The 14,790-nt window shown below is 43.2% G+C and overlaps 2 protein-coding genes across 2 annotated transcripts; one reads left to right on the top strand and one right to left on the bottom strand.

The window, feature by feature from the left end:
- Nucleotides 1–8,877: 8,877 nt before the first annotated feature.
- On the top strand, nucleotides 8,878–12,032 carry LOC134189856 (uncharacterized protein K02A2.6-like). Its single transcript, XM_062658252.1, has 2 exons — nucleotides 8,878–8,934; nucleotides 8,985–12,032. Exons 1-2 carry the CDS (start codon nucleotides 8,878–8,880, stop codon nucleotides 12,030–12,032), a joined length of 3,105 nt encoding a protein of 1,034 aa, XP_062514236.1.
- Nucleotides 12,007–14,790, bottom strand: LOC134189855 (zinc finger MYM-type protein 1-like). The gene is made up of 2 exons (XM_062658251.1): nucleotides 14,530–14,790; nucleotides 12,007–14,470 (listed from the first exon to the last, which is right to left on the bottom strand). Exons 1-2 carry the CDS (start codon nucleotides 14,628–14,630, stop codon nucleotides 12,112–12,114), a joined length of 2,460 nt encoding a protein of 819 aa, XP_062514235.1. The 5' UTR covers nucleotides 14,631–14,790; the 3' UTR covers nucleotides 12,007–12,111.

Genomic DNA, 14,790 nt, shown 5'->3' with positions numbered 1-14,790 from the left:
ATCTGCATTTTTTCTGTTGCTGTATTGCTAACTCCAGCTTTGATCAACTTTGTGGCTGAGAAATGTCAGTAACTAATACCGTTGTTCCACAAATCTAGCCCTCTCATAGTGTTTTCGTTGGATGCGAGGTATCTAATCTCGGATGGCTGCTCTTTGCTCTCTACTGCAACTCCAGTATCCCCAACCCTTGCACATGACCTAATCTCGGACACCTTCACTGAACCAGTGTAGTGTTCTGCAATCATGGAATGACAACACTAACTTCTAGTGATTTTGATGGGTTTATTCAAGTTGTTAGGAGCTTGTTGTGAACAGTTAGACCAAAGTCTGGGCATCTGAGGCTAGACGGAGACTGTGTGAGTGCAGACAGCTTGAAGAAGCAAGATCAGGTCTTTTTTGAGACTGAAACATTGAGGTTGAATTGTCATCGTTACCTGTCATCTGAATTACCTCATGCACAAGAGAAAAGACTATTTGGCAACAGCCTTCTAAATTCTAAATTATTGTTTCAAAAACAATTTTTCACTATTGTACTTGCACACTAGTATTTGGAGATGTTATGTGGGCACGCCAATGAAATTCTAAATTAAATATAGTTTTAATAACAGTTTTCACTATTACTTGCACTATTTGGAGATGTTATGTGGCACGCCAATGAATACACATTGTTGTTAGCAGTGGAACTACAATAGGTATCCTTGTAGGTACATGTACTGCATGTACATGTACAGTTACGTGAGTCTGCAAACAGTGTAGACAGACTTTGATAGTCTGCTATGTGTCATTTGGGTGTCATAAATATACTCATAGTGATACATAAATATATGCCAGTGATGCTGTGCGTGTCCATTTGTACATTTGTATTTTAGGAGGGTGTGACTATAGCAGGTACAAGGAGATTTCAATCTTAATTAACATAAATCTTTTAGTGTGTTCCTCTGTGTTGGTTGTTTTGTCCGTTAATTAATTAATGTTGCATACTAAAGTACTGTATAGCAGTATCTGGTAAACTGTAATAAATTATATTAGGCATGATGTGACAGCAGATTGTTAGGTTGAGACAGTCACAACCTACTCAACCCACATGATGTGGTACAGCCCTAGCACACTGAAACACGCTTCTCATGAAATACAGATACCCATATGGTTCTGTAACGGGTGTTCAAATTATTCTGTTGGTGTAAGGTTTGTCAGGACGAATTGAGATCTTCTATACAGTATACTAAGCAACCAACTGTTCACCTTTCATGCATTCCAGAGGTTGTTCACGAGCTGCAAATACAGCAGAAAACTTGGCAAATAAGATTACAGAAAAAGCAAGAGAAAACTAGCAAAAAGTAAATATGAAAAGAAGAGAGACAGGCAAAGGAAGAACCTAGAAAGCTGTCAAAGGAACAAGTTGAATAGTTACACAAGGACCAAAGCAAAGTCATGCACAGACACTGAATCACACAGAGAGAAAACTGACTGTTGCTATATATGGATTACTGTTTTTCTAGAATTGCTTTTGTAAATGGTGTTTGCTGTAGCTAGGTGTCATTAATGACCAGCTGCCTGATACTTCAGCATCTCATCGATTCTTGTTTTGCTTGATATCAAGCAAACAAGAAGCGAGACAACTGGTGTAGAAAGCACCTGATGAGTGTGGGGTTGTTTCATTGAATCAAGTTGGTAGACTCTCTCCATGTGAATAGGAAATCCAACCAACAGCAGATGATTGGGTTATTTGCGCAGAAAGTGCCACTCATGCATGGCATGGAAATGTACTGACATCAGTCGATTGCTAGCTGTTGAGTCATTCTTTTGTGTTCTTATTTGTAACTACGCTCGGCAACTAGATCCATGCCAGTACTTCGTACTGGTTTACAGTACTGTAGCGTTCTGACGGAAGACGTAGACACGTCACGTGCAATCTTTGTTGCGAGGTCCCGGATAAGCTGAATGAATCCGAATCTTGCTCTTTGCGCTTTTTCGGTAGAAATCGACACTCTCCCGTGTAGCGCTTGCTATAGAAGACGTGTTGGTTGGATTTAGTGAAAATGCAATCAGAATTTGGAGAGACGAAGCGGCTAGAGTCACTGAGTAGAAGAGTAAGTTTCATCGGCACGAAATATTCGATTGCTGGAAGCTTTGCGAAGGACGACGACACGTACAGTCTACACAGAACTGGCGTGGGTGTGTGTTCGAATAACTGGAATGCGTAGCGTTTGCGTCATCGAGAAATTTCATGCGAGGGTCGATCCCTCGAGAGGGGACTCTGTACAATTTTTGAAATGTTTTTATGCAAACCTTCTCGGTCAGTGGGTCTTTCGGCCATTTTAAATTTTCAAATTTTAATTTTTATATAAGGTTTTTATTTTTAAAAAATTTGCATTACATTTTCAAATTTTAATTTTTAAAAATCAAAATTTAAAATTTTATTATTTCAAATTTGTAAATTTTTAGGTGCAGTATATTAGAAATTGCTTTGCCGACGAAAAAGCGGATGTTGTATATACTAGTAATGCGTGAACCTTCGTCGAACGTCGCTTCAAATGAAAGCTACGAAGCAATACTCATTGGGAGTAGCTTCTATTCGGAGTGGAGCAAATTTATCTTCCCCCATCTAGTCTCGTGTACGTACACAGAGTGTATCCAAACAACGCGGCTGCTGACTGCTTCTTCTGTCGACCGTAGACAGGATAGAAGCCGGTTCTAATTTTTCAAAGCTATAGCTATAAATTCTGTATGTCTTTGTGTATCGCGTTACGTAATTAGCTACGGTATCGGTAGTTGGCGACGCGCGTTAGCAAAGAAGTCCCGTACGTGAAGCGCGCACTACTCTTCACGTTTGTGCATACTACGGCAGCAAGATTGGATGCTCGTAGATTTTCAGGTAGCGCTACTTGAAATACAACGTTTCTGTTGTTTCTGATCAAAAATTGACGTCTTTCTAGCTACATGTTCTCTCATGTCGAACAGCGCGTAGTGATTGGCTGCCCGGCCATTGTCCCTCGTTGCCGCGTGCGACACAAAGAAGAATAATGCGGCGTGATTGGTCACTCGCTTGCATACCATACATTCCTGAAGCGTGACACCCATATATGGTCATTTTTGGCGTACATAGTCAGCCAGCCACAGAGATTTGGGGCAAATAGAACCCGTTAGTATACAGCTCCTCGCAAGTCACGTGACTTCTTCAAAGTCCCGTTCCTTTGACTCGTAGTTTTCAATGAACTGATGGCCAGCTTTAAACTAACAGAAACTAAACGCGCACCGTTCTCTCAAATAATTTGAGTGCATCAGAAAAGAAAATTGAAAGAACAAGTACGTAGCAGTGTACGCGGTAGGGAGTCATCGATTGGACGTGTAGGGGTGCATTTCAACGCGTGCTGATACGTTGATTCAATTAAACTAGGCGCAGTTTCTGCTAATCACATCAGCACGTGTCTGCTTTCTTCTGTACTGAGTTTCTACACCTGTACGCCGCTTCAGACAGTTAACTGGAAGTGCTATTGTAGCTGAAGGCGCGTCTAGGCATGGTCGCGTCATGAACATGAACTCGATCTACTTGTAGTTGAGCGTCAAAGCACAAATTAATTAGCGTACTGTGCGGCGTGGAGACAGCTATTACATTGTAGTCCAGTCTCTTGCGCTAATTTCATTTCTCTTTAGATATTGTCTCATGCACGCACCTAGCTGTTGATAGAAGAATAGGTGGATAGTGTAGATAGATGCGTAGGATTGGCCAAACTGCAGTTTTGTCTAGAGCACCTAGAACACATGCAACCTGCATGATAGCGCAGATAGAACCAGAAGGCTTTCTACAACCTCTAGATGTACTACACGTATCACCTTAGCTCTAGCTGTCCAAACTAACTCAACAACTAGAGACATGCAGTAACTCTAAAGCTCGCGTCTACAGTACAACGCGGCATACAAATTAGTACGCAACTCGTAGATGTACCTGTTCATTAAGCTGCATCCCACTATTAATTAAAAGTAATGTAATGTAGTAATATAATAGTTTTACGTCTTAGCGCACGTTAGCATATCAGTGGTTATATAACACATCGCTTACTTATAATACATCAGTCTTTTTACCTGCAATCGCCGTGTATCACATTGGTGACAGGAGTGGGATTTTAGAATGCAACGTGATGCGCCTCAGGTTTTCGATGGAACTGGAAATTTACTTTCCTTTCTAGACCGTATCACTGTCTGGATAGCACTTAATGGTTTTAAGGGAGAGAAGAACGCACGCGCCCTAGCGTCCCGATTAGAAGGGGCGGCCTTTGAGAACTATCGACGTCTGGACAGTGAGGAAAAGCAAGATTTTGATGTTATCGTGGTTTCACTAGAGAAGGAGTTCCTCGGTGGGGCAATGGATAGGTGGCTCGCGGTGGAGGAGTTGCGCGGCAGAAAATGGAAACAGTTTGAAGAACCTCCAGCGGCGTTCGCGCACGACATTGACAGGTTAGTACGGCTAGCGTATCCGGGGTGTGATAGTGGGTCCGCGATTACTTTGGCCAGAGACGTCTTTCTAGGTGGTCTACCGAGAGAATTCCAAATTCTGTTGAGAAGAGACAAGACTACTAACGCTAGAGTTGTCAAAGAATTAGCTGAGGAAGTCAACCAACTTCGATTAGCCGGAATTCCATCAGTCAGACCGGCACCGGCAAATGCAAGTCCAGTCAATCAAAGCAGTGTACCGGCTTCAGCAGTCAATGAAGTTTCCGGATGTGACATGAAAATCTATAACGATATGCCATCTACTCGTCAGACAGTTACCGCTTTTGGCAACGACACTTTAGACACCCAAGCGACAGCGCAGTCGATGCGTGGTCGCGGTCGGAGGTGGACACCTAGAAGGAAGTATCAGCAACCTCGAGACCCAATGCTTGGTAAGAGATGTTATATTTGTGGTGATGTTAACCACCTCCGGTCTAATTGTCCTCATTTTCACGATTGTCATCGATGTTTGAGACCGGGCATGTTGCCCGAAACTGTACCGCTGCATCTCCTGCATCAAAGAGAGGAGGTCAGATCACTAATTTAGCCACGGCTCTTCACGGTCTAATTATGGTTACCGCGCTAATATTGAGCAGCAACCTCTTTCTTTTTTGGTTGATTACAGGAGCAGACGTCAGCTTGATACCACTTGATGTTGTTCAGATGAACCACATTACAGTTAGAAGGAATATTGTTCGCTAACCAATAATGGTTGATGGTACTACCTTACAGTGTGAAGGAACTGTAGTTACGTCGTTTCAGTTGGGATCTCAAAAGGTATACAGTTCATTTTACGTTGTGAAAGGAATCGACTGTGGGGTTTTGGGCACTGATAATCTGTCGACCCTTGAGGTCCAGATAGATGTCGCTGATAAAAAGTTGTTCTTGAAAGGGGAAGAAGTGACAACATTCCAACCAGTCAAATCAGAACCAACAAGGTCTGAAGTGCGTTTATTGAAGTTTGATCGGGTGTATTCGCCAAGCAGTGTACTAGTCGGGCCTGGGCAAGAAACCACCATTTGGGGAAATATACACTCCAATGTTACTAGTAAATGGACAGGAATTGTGGAAGTAGTGGATGAGTTATCTGAACGTTCAGGACTTTTGGGATGTACTACCTATTGTGTTGGAGGAAAAGGGAGAGATGTTCCGGTGAGAGTTATGAACGCCTGCACAGAACCTGTAGTAATACATAAAGGACAGAGTTTGGCGGAATTTACTGAAGCAACTGCGTTGGATGGGGTGGATCGAAGACCTGTTGGAAAGAGTACCGATATTTACAAGCCAATGGTTGACATAGATGTGGGTGAGTCATTGAGCTCTGATGAGAAACAACAATTGGAGAATCTTCTAAAACGTCATCGGGACGTGCACGTGTTCGCTTGTCCAGGCAATGAAGGGTATTTAGTGGATGTTGAACATACGATTCCGCTTACTACCAAAACTCCAATAGCTTGCCGCCCTCGACGTCTACCTACAAGATGGAAAGCTGAGGTTGAAGATGAGGTGAGACGATTACGGCGAGATGGGATAATTCGACCATCTACTTCTGGATATGCGGCACCTATATGTCCAGTTAGAAAGAGTGATGGGAGTCTTCGTTTATGCGTAGACTACCGACAGTTAAGTGGTAAAACTAAAGAAACAGCAATACCAACTGGAAATCTTCAAGAGGTGATTGAGTCACTATCAGGAGCAAAATTTTTTAGTATCTTGGTCTTGGCAAGAGGATATTTTCAAGTACCAATCGTGGAAAAGGATAAGAAAAAGACAGCGTTCCGGACACCTTCAGGTTTGTATGAATTCAACAGAATGCCCTTTGGGTTGAAGGGAGCTCCAGCAACGTTTTGTCGAATGATGTCACTAGTTCTGGGACACTTAACACCTATTCAGCTAGTCCTCTATATGGATGATCTCTGTATAGTTTCAGACACATTTCAATTACATTTGGATCAGTTGGAACAAGCATTTACAACTCTTCACAAACACGTACTTCGACTTAATGCGAAGAAATGTCAATTTGTTACAACTCAGGCAATATTCTGTGGATTTCGTATTAGTGCAGAAGGAATTAATCGTGATCTAGAGAAGGTTGCTGCTATTGAAAGAATACCTACACCCACTACTGTCAAGGAGGTGAAGGTTTTCTTGGACATCACTGGTTTTTATCGTCGATTTATTCCACGGTATGCTACAATTGCAGCACCTTTGATATCTATGTTAGCTGGAGAACAGAAACTTCAGTGGTCAACTCATTGTCAAGATGCATTTAATACTTTGAAGCAAAAACTGTCTACAGCACCGATCTTGGCTCATCCTGTTGCAGATAAACAATTTGTTTTGACTACAGATGCATCAACTGTAGGGATTGGTGCAGAACTGGCACAAGAAAGTTCAGAAGGACTACGGCCGATTGCATATTTTAGTAGAGTTTTATCTAAGACAGAGAGACGATACTCTACATATGATAGAGAATTTCTTGCAGTCGTTATGGCAACTCGTCACTTTCGACACCATTTGCTTGGAACAGAATTTTTGCTGCGGACTGATCATTTTCCACTCCAATATCTATATACTGCCAAAGACCCGTGGGCCGTCGTGCCAGATGGATAGCGGAATTACAAGAATAATGTTTTACTACTGAATACATAAAAGTAGATCAAAATAGAGTGGCGGATGCTCTCAGTCGTCTTGGATTTGGTAATGACGAAGAAAAGTTTACTCAGGAAGACAATATAACAAGTCCCGCGTCATTGTTTTCGCCTCAAGGAAGCTCACCAAAAGTTTGTATGTTGAGCGATTGTTGGACGACAAACACTTTCAAGGACTTCCAGAGGAGAGATCTTGTGCTATCAGCGGCATCTAGCCATGTTAGTGGAGATACATCGAAGCAATTGAGTTTGGATCATCCAGAACAACTACAATTACAACGTTTACTACGGGAGAAGTTAACGCTATCTAAAGATGGAATATTTTACGTAGAACATCGTCTCAAGGGCATTCGCAGATTGTCGTACCTATTGCTTTGATACCTGAAGTACTTCGCTGGCGCATGATAATGCCTTCTCAGGACATCAGGGTGTCAAGAAGACATTGACTCGGACATTGGATCGATTTGGGTGGAGCACTGTAAACAGAGATGTAATGGATTACACCAAATCTTGTCATACATGTGGGGAAAGGATGCCACCACATCAAAGAGCGCGAGCTCCATTGAAAGAACGTCCTATAGCAGAGAAACCGTTTGAGAGAGTCGAAATAGACATTAAAGGACCCTTACTGTAGTAGAGTAAGGGACTATGGGACTACCCCTAGTACTCATTAACATATATATATATATATATATATATATATATATATATAGACTATGACACTATATAGTACTTTGTGTAGTCTGGTATAGTATTGCGTACACACTGTAAGCGAGCTGCAATAGAACAATATATAGTCGGTAACGACGCAACAGTGGCGACGAGGATGGCGAGTGCAGCCGCGAATTTGAAACACGGGTTGTTGGGCGAATTTCGAGCAGGAGTAGAAAGCATCGGCGAATACAAGGAAAGGTTCGAGATTTACTGCCTGGCAAACGCAGTACCGATAGGAGACGAGCACGTAGCTCGTAGGAAGGCAATCTTTCTAACGTCTGTGGGTGCATCGACCTACAGTTTGTTGCGGACCTTGGTACGACCTCGCCAACCGCAAGATTTGGAGCTTGATGATATCATTCAGCAACTGAGAAATCACTACGAGCCAAAGAAGATTGTCATAGCCGAGCGATTCCGTTATTACAAGAGACAACAGAAAGAAGGTGAGACTGTTACGGTGTTCTTGTCAGAATTGCGTCGTCTAGCTAAACACTGTGAGTTCGGAGACAAGTTGTCAGTTGCCTTGAGGGACCAATTCGTGTGTAGATTACGAGTAGAAGCCCTACAGCAGAAAATTCTAGCGGAAACTGACTTAACACTCGAGAGAGCGGTACGAATAGCGCAAGCTTTTGAATCGGCAAGACAAGAAACGATAGCTTTGCGAGGAGACACGCGCAGACACGGATCAACAACAGACCACGAGACGACATTTAGCATGCAAAGTAGTAGCAGTGGGAGGTCAAAGACAGCACAATCTGATGTGAAAGTATGCTACAGATGCAATGGCAAGGGGCACGTTCCTGATAAGTGTCAGATGAAATCAAGAGAGTGCTATTTATGTCACAAGAAGGGACATATCGCAAAAGGCTGACGGAGTAAGAAGCAAGGCGATTTTAAGAACAGGAGCGGAGCAACGGGTACCAAGAATACAAAGTACCAGAAACAAGCCACGTTACAAGTGGAAGAAGAGGAAGTATGTTCACTTTATGGTCTGGGAAGTCAGGATGCAATCAAAGTCAATATGACTGTAGCTGGACGAGAATTAGAGCTGATTGTTGACACGGGTGCAACTATTACCGTGATTCCCAGGGAGACCTATGAGAACAACTATCTCATGTCAAACTCCAGAGCAGCAACGTGAAATTACAGTCATATTGTGGACAGACATTGTCTGTGCGCGGAGAAGCGGTAGTACCAGTACGCTACGTAGATCAAGAAATACGAGGTAGAGTAGTTGTCGTCAATGCTGCAAATAAGCCAGCAGTGCTTGGCAGGAATTGGTTGTCGCAACTGAAGTTGGACTGGGCATCTTTATTTAGCTTGAATGTCCTGGATCCGGTACACGAGTTTCCTGAGTTATTCAAGGAAGGAATGGGAAAGCTGCAAGGAGTGCAAGCGAAAATTACTTGGAGTGCCAATGCAAGGCCAGTCTTTCATAAGGCAAGACCAGTACCATTTGCGTTACAAGCTAAAGTGGATACTGAAATCGATCGTTTAGTCAGAGAAGGAGTACTGACACCTGTAGATCAGAGCGAGTGGGCTTCACCGATAGTAGTGATGAGGAAATCTGACGGCAGTATCAGATTGTGTGGTGACTACAAAGTAACCATCAATGAATATTTGGGAAATATTGAGTATTCCACACCAAATGCTCAGGATTTATTTGCTACTTTAGCGGGTGGTCGACGATTTACCAGGCTTGATCTAAAGCAAGCTTACCAACAAATGGAAGTGGATACCGGGAGCCAAGAGTATTTAACCATAAATACTAGGAAGGGTTTTTTTACTTATACCAGAATGTCTTTTGGTATACGAACAGCACCGAGTATTTTCCAGAAAACGATGGATATGATATTGTTTGGAATACCAGGAGTTTGTTGTTTTTTCGATGACATACTGATTGTCGGTTCAATTGATGCTGAGCACGATGCAAGAGTGAAGCAAGTATTACAACGCCTAAAGCAAAGAGGAGTCCGGCTAAAGAAGGACAAATGTGAATTTGGTCAGTCTGAGGTGACATACTTAGGTCACAGGGTAGATCACGAAGGTCTGAAGCCTACAGAAGACAAGGTCAAGGCTACCAGGGAAGCACCTGAGCCAAGAAATGTGACTGAATTGAAGGCATTTCTGGGGCTGTTGAACTATTACAGCCATTTCTTACCGAATCTGTCGAATACTCTACAAGCATTGTATGAGTTACTTCAAAAAGGAAAACAGTGGAGATGGACAAGGAAACACAGGGCCGCATTCAATACAGCAAAGAACAAGTTATTACAGTCTGGTTTTCTTACGCACTATGATTTGTCTCGACCAGTCAAGCTCAAATGTGACGCATCCCCATATGGAATAGGAGCCTGTTTGAGTCACGAGTTTGAGGATGGATCGGAGAGACCAGTGGCATTTGCTTCACGGACACTGTCATCAGCAGAAAAGGGCTACGCCCAAATAGAGCGTGAAGCACTGGCAATCATTTTCGGCGTTCGTCATTTCCACAAGTTCCTCATTGGTCGAAGATTTACACTAGTGACAGATCACAAACCTTTGGTCAAAATTCTGGGACCTAAACAGGGCATCCCAGCGTTAGCAGCAGCAAGGCTGCAGAGGTGGGCACTAATTTTAAGTGCATATGAGTACAACCTGGAGTATATGGCTGGAGAGAAGAATAAGGAAGCAGATATGCTCTCCCGACTGCCAATGGAAGTGAATGTCATAGACCCTAACCAGGAATTGTACCATGTGGATTGCTGTGAAAATCTACCTGTAACAGCAGCAGAAGTAGCACAAGAGACTAAAGCAGATCCAATTTTGAGACGGGCATACCAGTATACATTGTCTGGATGGAACTGGAAAAGTCACATCGATTCAAGGTTACAACCCTACTCACGACGGTCAGATGAACTTAGCGTTGAAGAGAACTGTTTACTTTGGGGAAAACGTGTGATAATACCGCAAAAATTACAGTCAAGAGTTCTAGCAGATCTTCATGAAAATCACCTGGGTTCAAATCGAATGAAAGCATTAGCTAGCTCGTATATCTGGTGGCCGAGTTTGGACATGACGTTGGAAGAATTGTGCAAGAAATGTGAAATTTGCCAAAGTCAGAGGAATAAACCGCCTGCTGGTATTCCTCATCCATGGATGTATCCCACAGCACCTTGGGAGAGAGTTCACGCGGATTTCGCAGACTTTGAAGGTCAACATTATCTTATTATGATGGACGCTTTTTCGAAATGGTTGGAAGTGCATGAAATGGGCACTAGTACAACGGCTAGTAGGACAATAGAGGTGATGAGGCGAGTTTTTAGTTTTCATGGCATTCCAGGACGATTGGTAACAGATAATGGTCCACAATTTAGGTCAGTAGAATTTCGGAAGTTCATGAAAGGAAATGGTGTCAAACACCAACTCACCCCTCCGTATCACCCATCGAGCAATGGACAAGCAGAACGAGCAGTTCAAATCTTCAAGAGATCTATGGAGGCACGACCTAGAGGACGCACTATTCGACATCAAATATCTATATTACTGCGGCAGTATAGGTCGACTCCAAATACCTCAACAGGAAAAACGTCATCCGAATTGCTAATGAAGAGAGTCTTACGAACAAGACTAAGTCTTGTTAAACCTACAGTTGGAGGAGAGATTCGAGACAGACAGGAGAGCCAAACAGAAGCTGCATCCAGACATCGTGAGATGTTACCTGGAGAATCAGTGGCAGTATGGAACCCAAGACAAGATAGTCGGGGACGGTGGCTCTCTGGAACAGTAGTCCAGAAACTGGGACCGAGCAACTATCTTGTAAATGTGAATGGTCAGGCTAGGTATGTTCATGTAGACCATATATTACATCGTGATATCAGAAGTTTTCCACAGGATGTACATCAGGAGCAAACTTCCAATACTCATGATAGTACAGCGACTATGATTTCACCACAAGCTGGAAATTATTTCGAAGTGAATGCTGAGAAGACAATGTCATCAACGGACTCTACCGGGGAAGACTCAGTACCCACTACTCCTAGCCACCCTGAGTTAACAGAGACACAGTCGGAACAGACTGATAACATGCCAACAAAGAAACCAATTGAGAAGTCAACAGAGAGAGAAAATCGACGATATCCCACAAGGAACCAAGGGCGTCACATGGGTCCCAAAAGTGGGGGGGCGCAAATTTGAAGCTGAGATATGTGACGTAATTCATGGCGTCATATATATTAAATTCTTTTTAATATCAACATTACAAAAAGTTTACTAACTATTGTAGAGGAAGACGTCTGTCACAAAGAGCACCAAATTGTGAAACAAGATCATCAATATTACTCTCCAGTTCCTTAGCAATGTCGCATTCGAAGCACATCAGAGCAAGGGACCGGAGGCGCTCGTCAGCCATCCTAGTTCGCAGCCATGATTTTAGTCGCCTTAGAGCAGAAAACGACCGCTCTGCAGTTGAAGATGTAGCAGGAATGCAGAGAAACAACTTGAACAGTTTGAAGACTTGGGGAAACAATTCTGTGCAACGGAGAGAAACAAACTGACGAGCAAGAGCACCTATGTTGCCGGTCTCCACAACGTCTTTAGAAAAGTGCAGTTTAGAATAATTGTAAAATACTCTTATTTCAGACGTGAACTGAGTGTTGTCAAAGTCACCTGTGTAAAAGTGTAATATCTCACTCACAAGCGACTGATCTGGCGCCGATAACGAGACTGACTCGGACAACAACTTCTCAATTCCACAGAACACACGGTAATCTTTGCTACAAAAGCGTCGAGTTAGGTCTGATACCATGATATCCAATAATTCATAATATGCTTGTCGATAACGTTCTTTTGGTGACAGTGGCTGATATTGGGTCGTGCTTCGTTCGTCAATTCGGTGAGAAGGTCGACGAGCTCGAAGGAGAGCTGGTGGAGTCAGGTTTTTTGCTTTACTCTCTTTCTCCGATGACTGCCAGAAATTCTCAAAACTTTCATTTGTTCTGAAACTTTGTAGAGTAGCAATGACGCTATCAGCTGATCTTTTTGCTGCCTGAAGATCTACGTTCTCTCCCTGCAGGTACTGGGATAGATGAGAGATTAATCCTAGTAGAGTGTCTAGAACGGACACATAGAAGAGAAAATTGAATGAAGATACAACAGTCAGTAAACAGTGAGCTTCACTTCCGATCGCAGCATCGTCAGAGAGCTCGTCCAGAGCAATCAGAATTGATGCAAACTGTTGCCTAACAGTATGGACTGCTGCGTGCCTGGAACCCCACCTAGTATGACATGGTCGTTGGAGTACTGCTTGCGGGCCCTTTCCTTCGTTCTGTCTTCGTTGCACATCTTGAAACTTTTCATGTCTCTTGGCTGATCCTTCAAGTAAATTATAGAGACTGGAAACAGCACCTAGAACGTTTCGCACATCTGTAACGTTCTCGCAGCTGTTTTGAAGACTGAGGTTCAATCTGTGGGCATGGCAATGCACATATCCAGCTTTCTTCTCGACCTCCTGAAGCCTGGTAGCTAAACCTGAGTGCTTCCCGCACATGCTTGACGCTCCATCATAACACTGTGCCCGTACCATAGACATTGATAGGCCCGTCTCAAGCAAAACTTGCGTCAGTTGCTGAAACAGACTTTCTCCGTCAGTACCTTTTAAAGGCCAAAATCCAAGAAACCTCTCCTCTACATTCAGGCTGTCTGTTACAAACCTTACATTGACAGACATTTGTTCTACCCTTGATATGTCTTGTGACTCGTCACATATTAGTCCAAAGAAGCCGCAGTGTTTGACAGCTGTCGTAATTCTCTTCTGAATGTTAGATGCAATGAGTTTCAACATGTCGTTTTGGCTTTTGGGGCTTACGTAGTGAAAGTTTCCTTCCAAATGGCGTTTTAAGTCAGGGCAGTACCGTGACAGATATTCAAGAAATTCCAGCAGATTTCCTCTGTTGTGAGAATCTTTAGATTCATCGTGGCCTCTCAATGGGATGTTTTGTCTTCCCATTAAAAAAATTACTTCAAAAATTTTACGTAAATTGCGTCTGTTCAGCTCTACTTGTGTCTGGTAGGCTGTACTCAACTGTTGCATAACACTTCCTCTGGTTGCATCCTGCTGTTGGCTATTCTTCCACACTCCAACATTTGAAATATGACTCAAAGATTCCTCGTGACGCCTCATGTCAGCTACTGCTGACTTCCACTTCCTGAAACCTCTACTCACGAACGCTTGGTCTGGACAACCTTGTTTATCCAGGTTATGCTTTACTGTCAGCCGACAAGGAAAGCAGAACGCGGAATCCGCTGCAGGGCTGTACTCAAGCCAGCAAAATTGTGTGTACCAGTGTGGTTGAAAGGACCTATTACAAGTGCCAGATTTCGTCTGAGGAAATTTCCCATGCGGCAGTTCTTTTGCACAAGGTTGATACGGGCCATTGGTCACAGAACAAGCAGTTGGACCTCGGCAAGGATCAAACGCATGACACACAGAATCTTTCGGGCCAGATTCACTAGCAGTAGTACTAGTAGAGACAGTCACAGTCACGATAGAACTAGCTGTATCGTCGAACCTTGACGTACAAAAAGATGACAAAGACTTGGAGTGAGACGACTCTGGCTGCAGGGAAGTTCTTGATCTAAAAAATTGGCGTGTTACTTTTCCATTTCAACAATCCGCGATACGTTGTTAGTGGACCTTAGAAAGGTGGTAAGGAGTTTCTGTCCTTTCCGCTTTGTGTTCTTGTCGCTGCTGAGGCTGACAGAGCTGCTGCTGTGACAGCTGTCTCCCGCTGACATTTTCCGTATCCGGGTGCTTTAGCCTCGATTTCCAGGCAGTCCTTCATAGCAGTACTACATCTATGCTGAATCAGCTAATTTAGCTAAAGACAAGCTACACTTCTGTTTAATTAACGTTGAAAATAGAATTGACTCAAAATATAGCAAGCCACGCCCTAAA

This window comes from Corticium candelabrum, chromosome 14 (genome assembly GCF_963422355.1).
Source record: "Corticium candelabrum chromosome 14, ooCorCand1.1, whole genome shotgun sequence".
NCBI classification, from domain to species: Eukaryota; Metazoa; Porifera; class Homoscleromorpha; order Homosclerophorida; family Plakinidae; genus Corticium; species Corticium candelabrum.
Note: the sequence above shows the minus strand (reverse complement) of the source record. Positions and strands in the feature narration are given on the sequence as shown.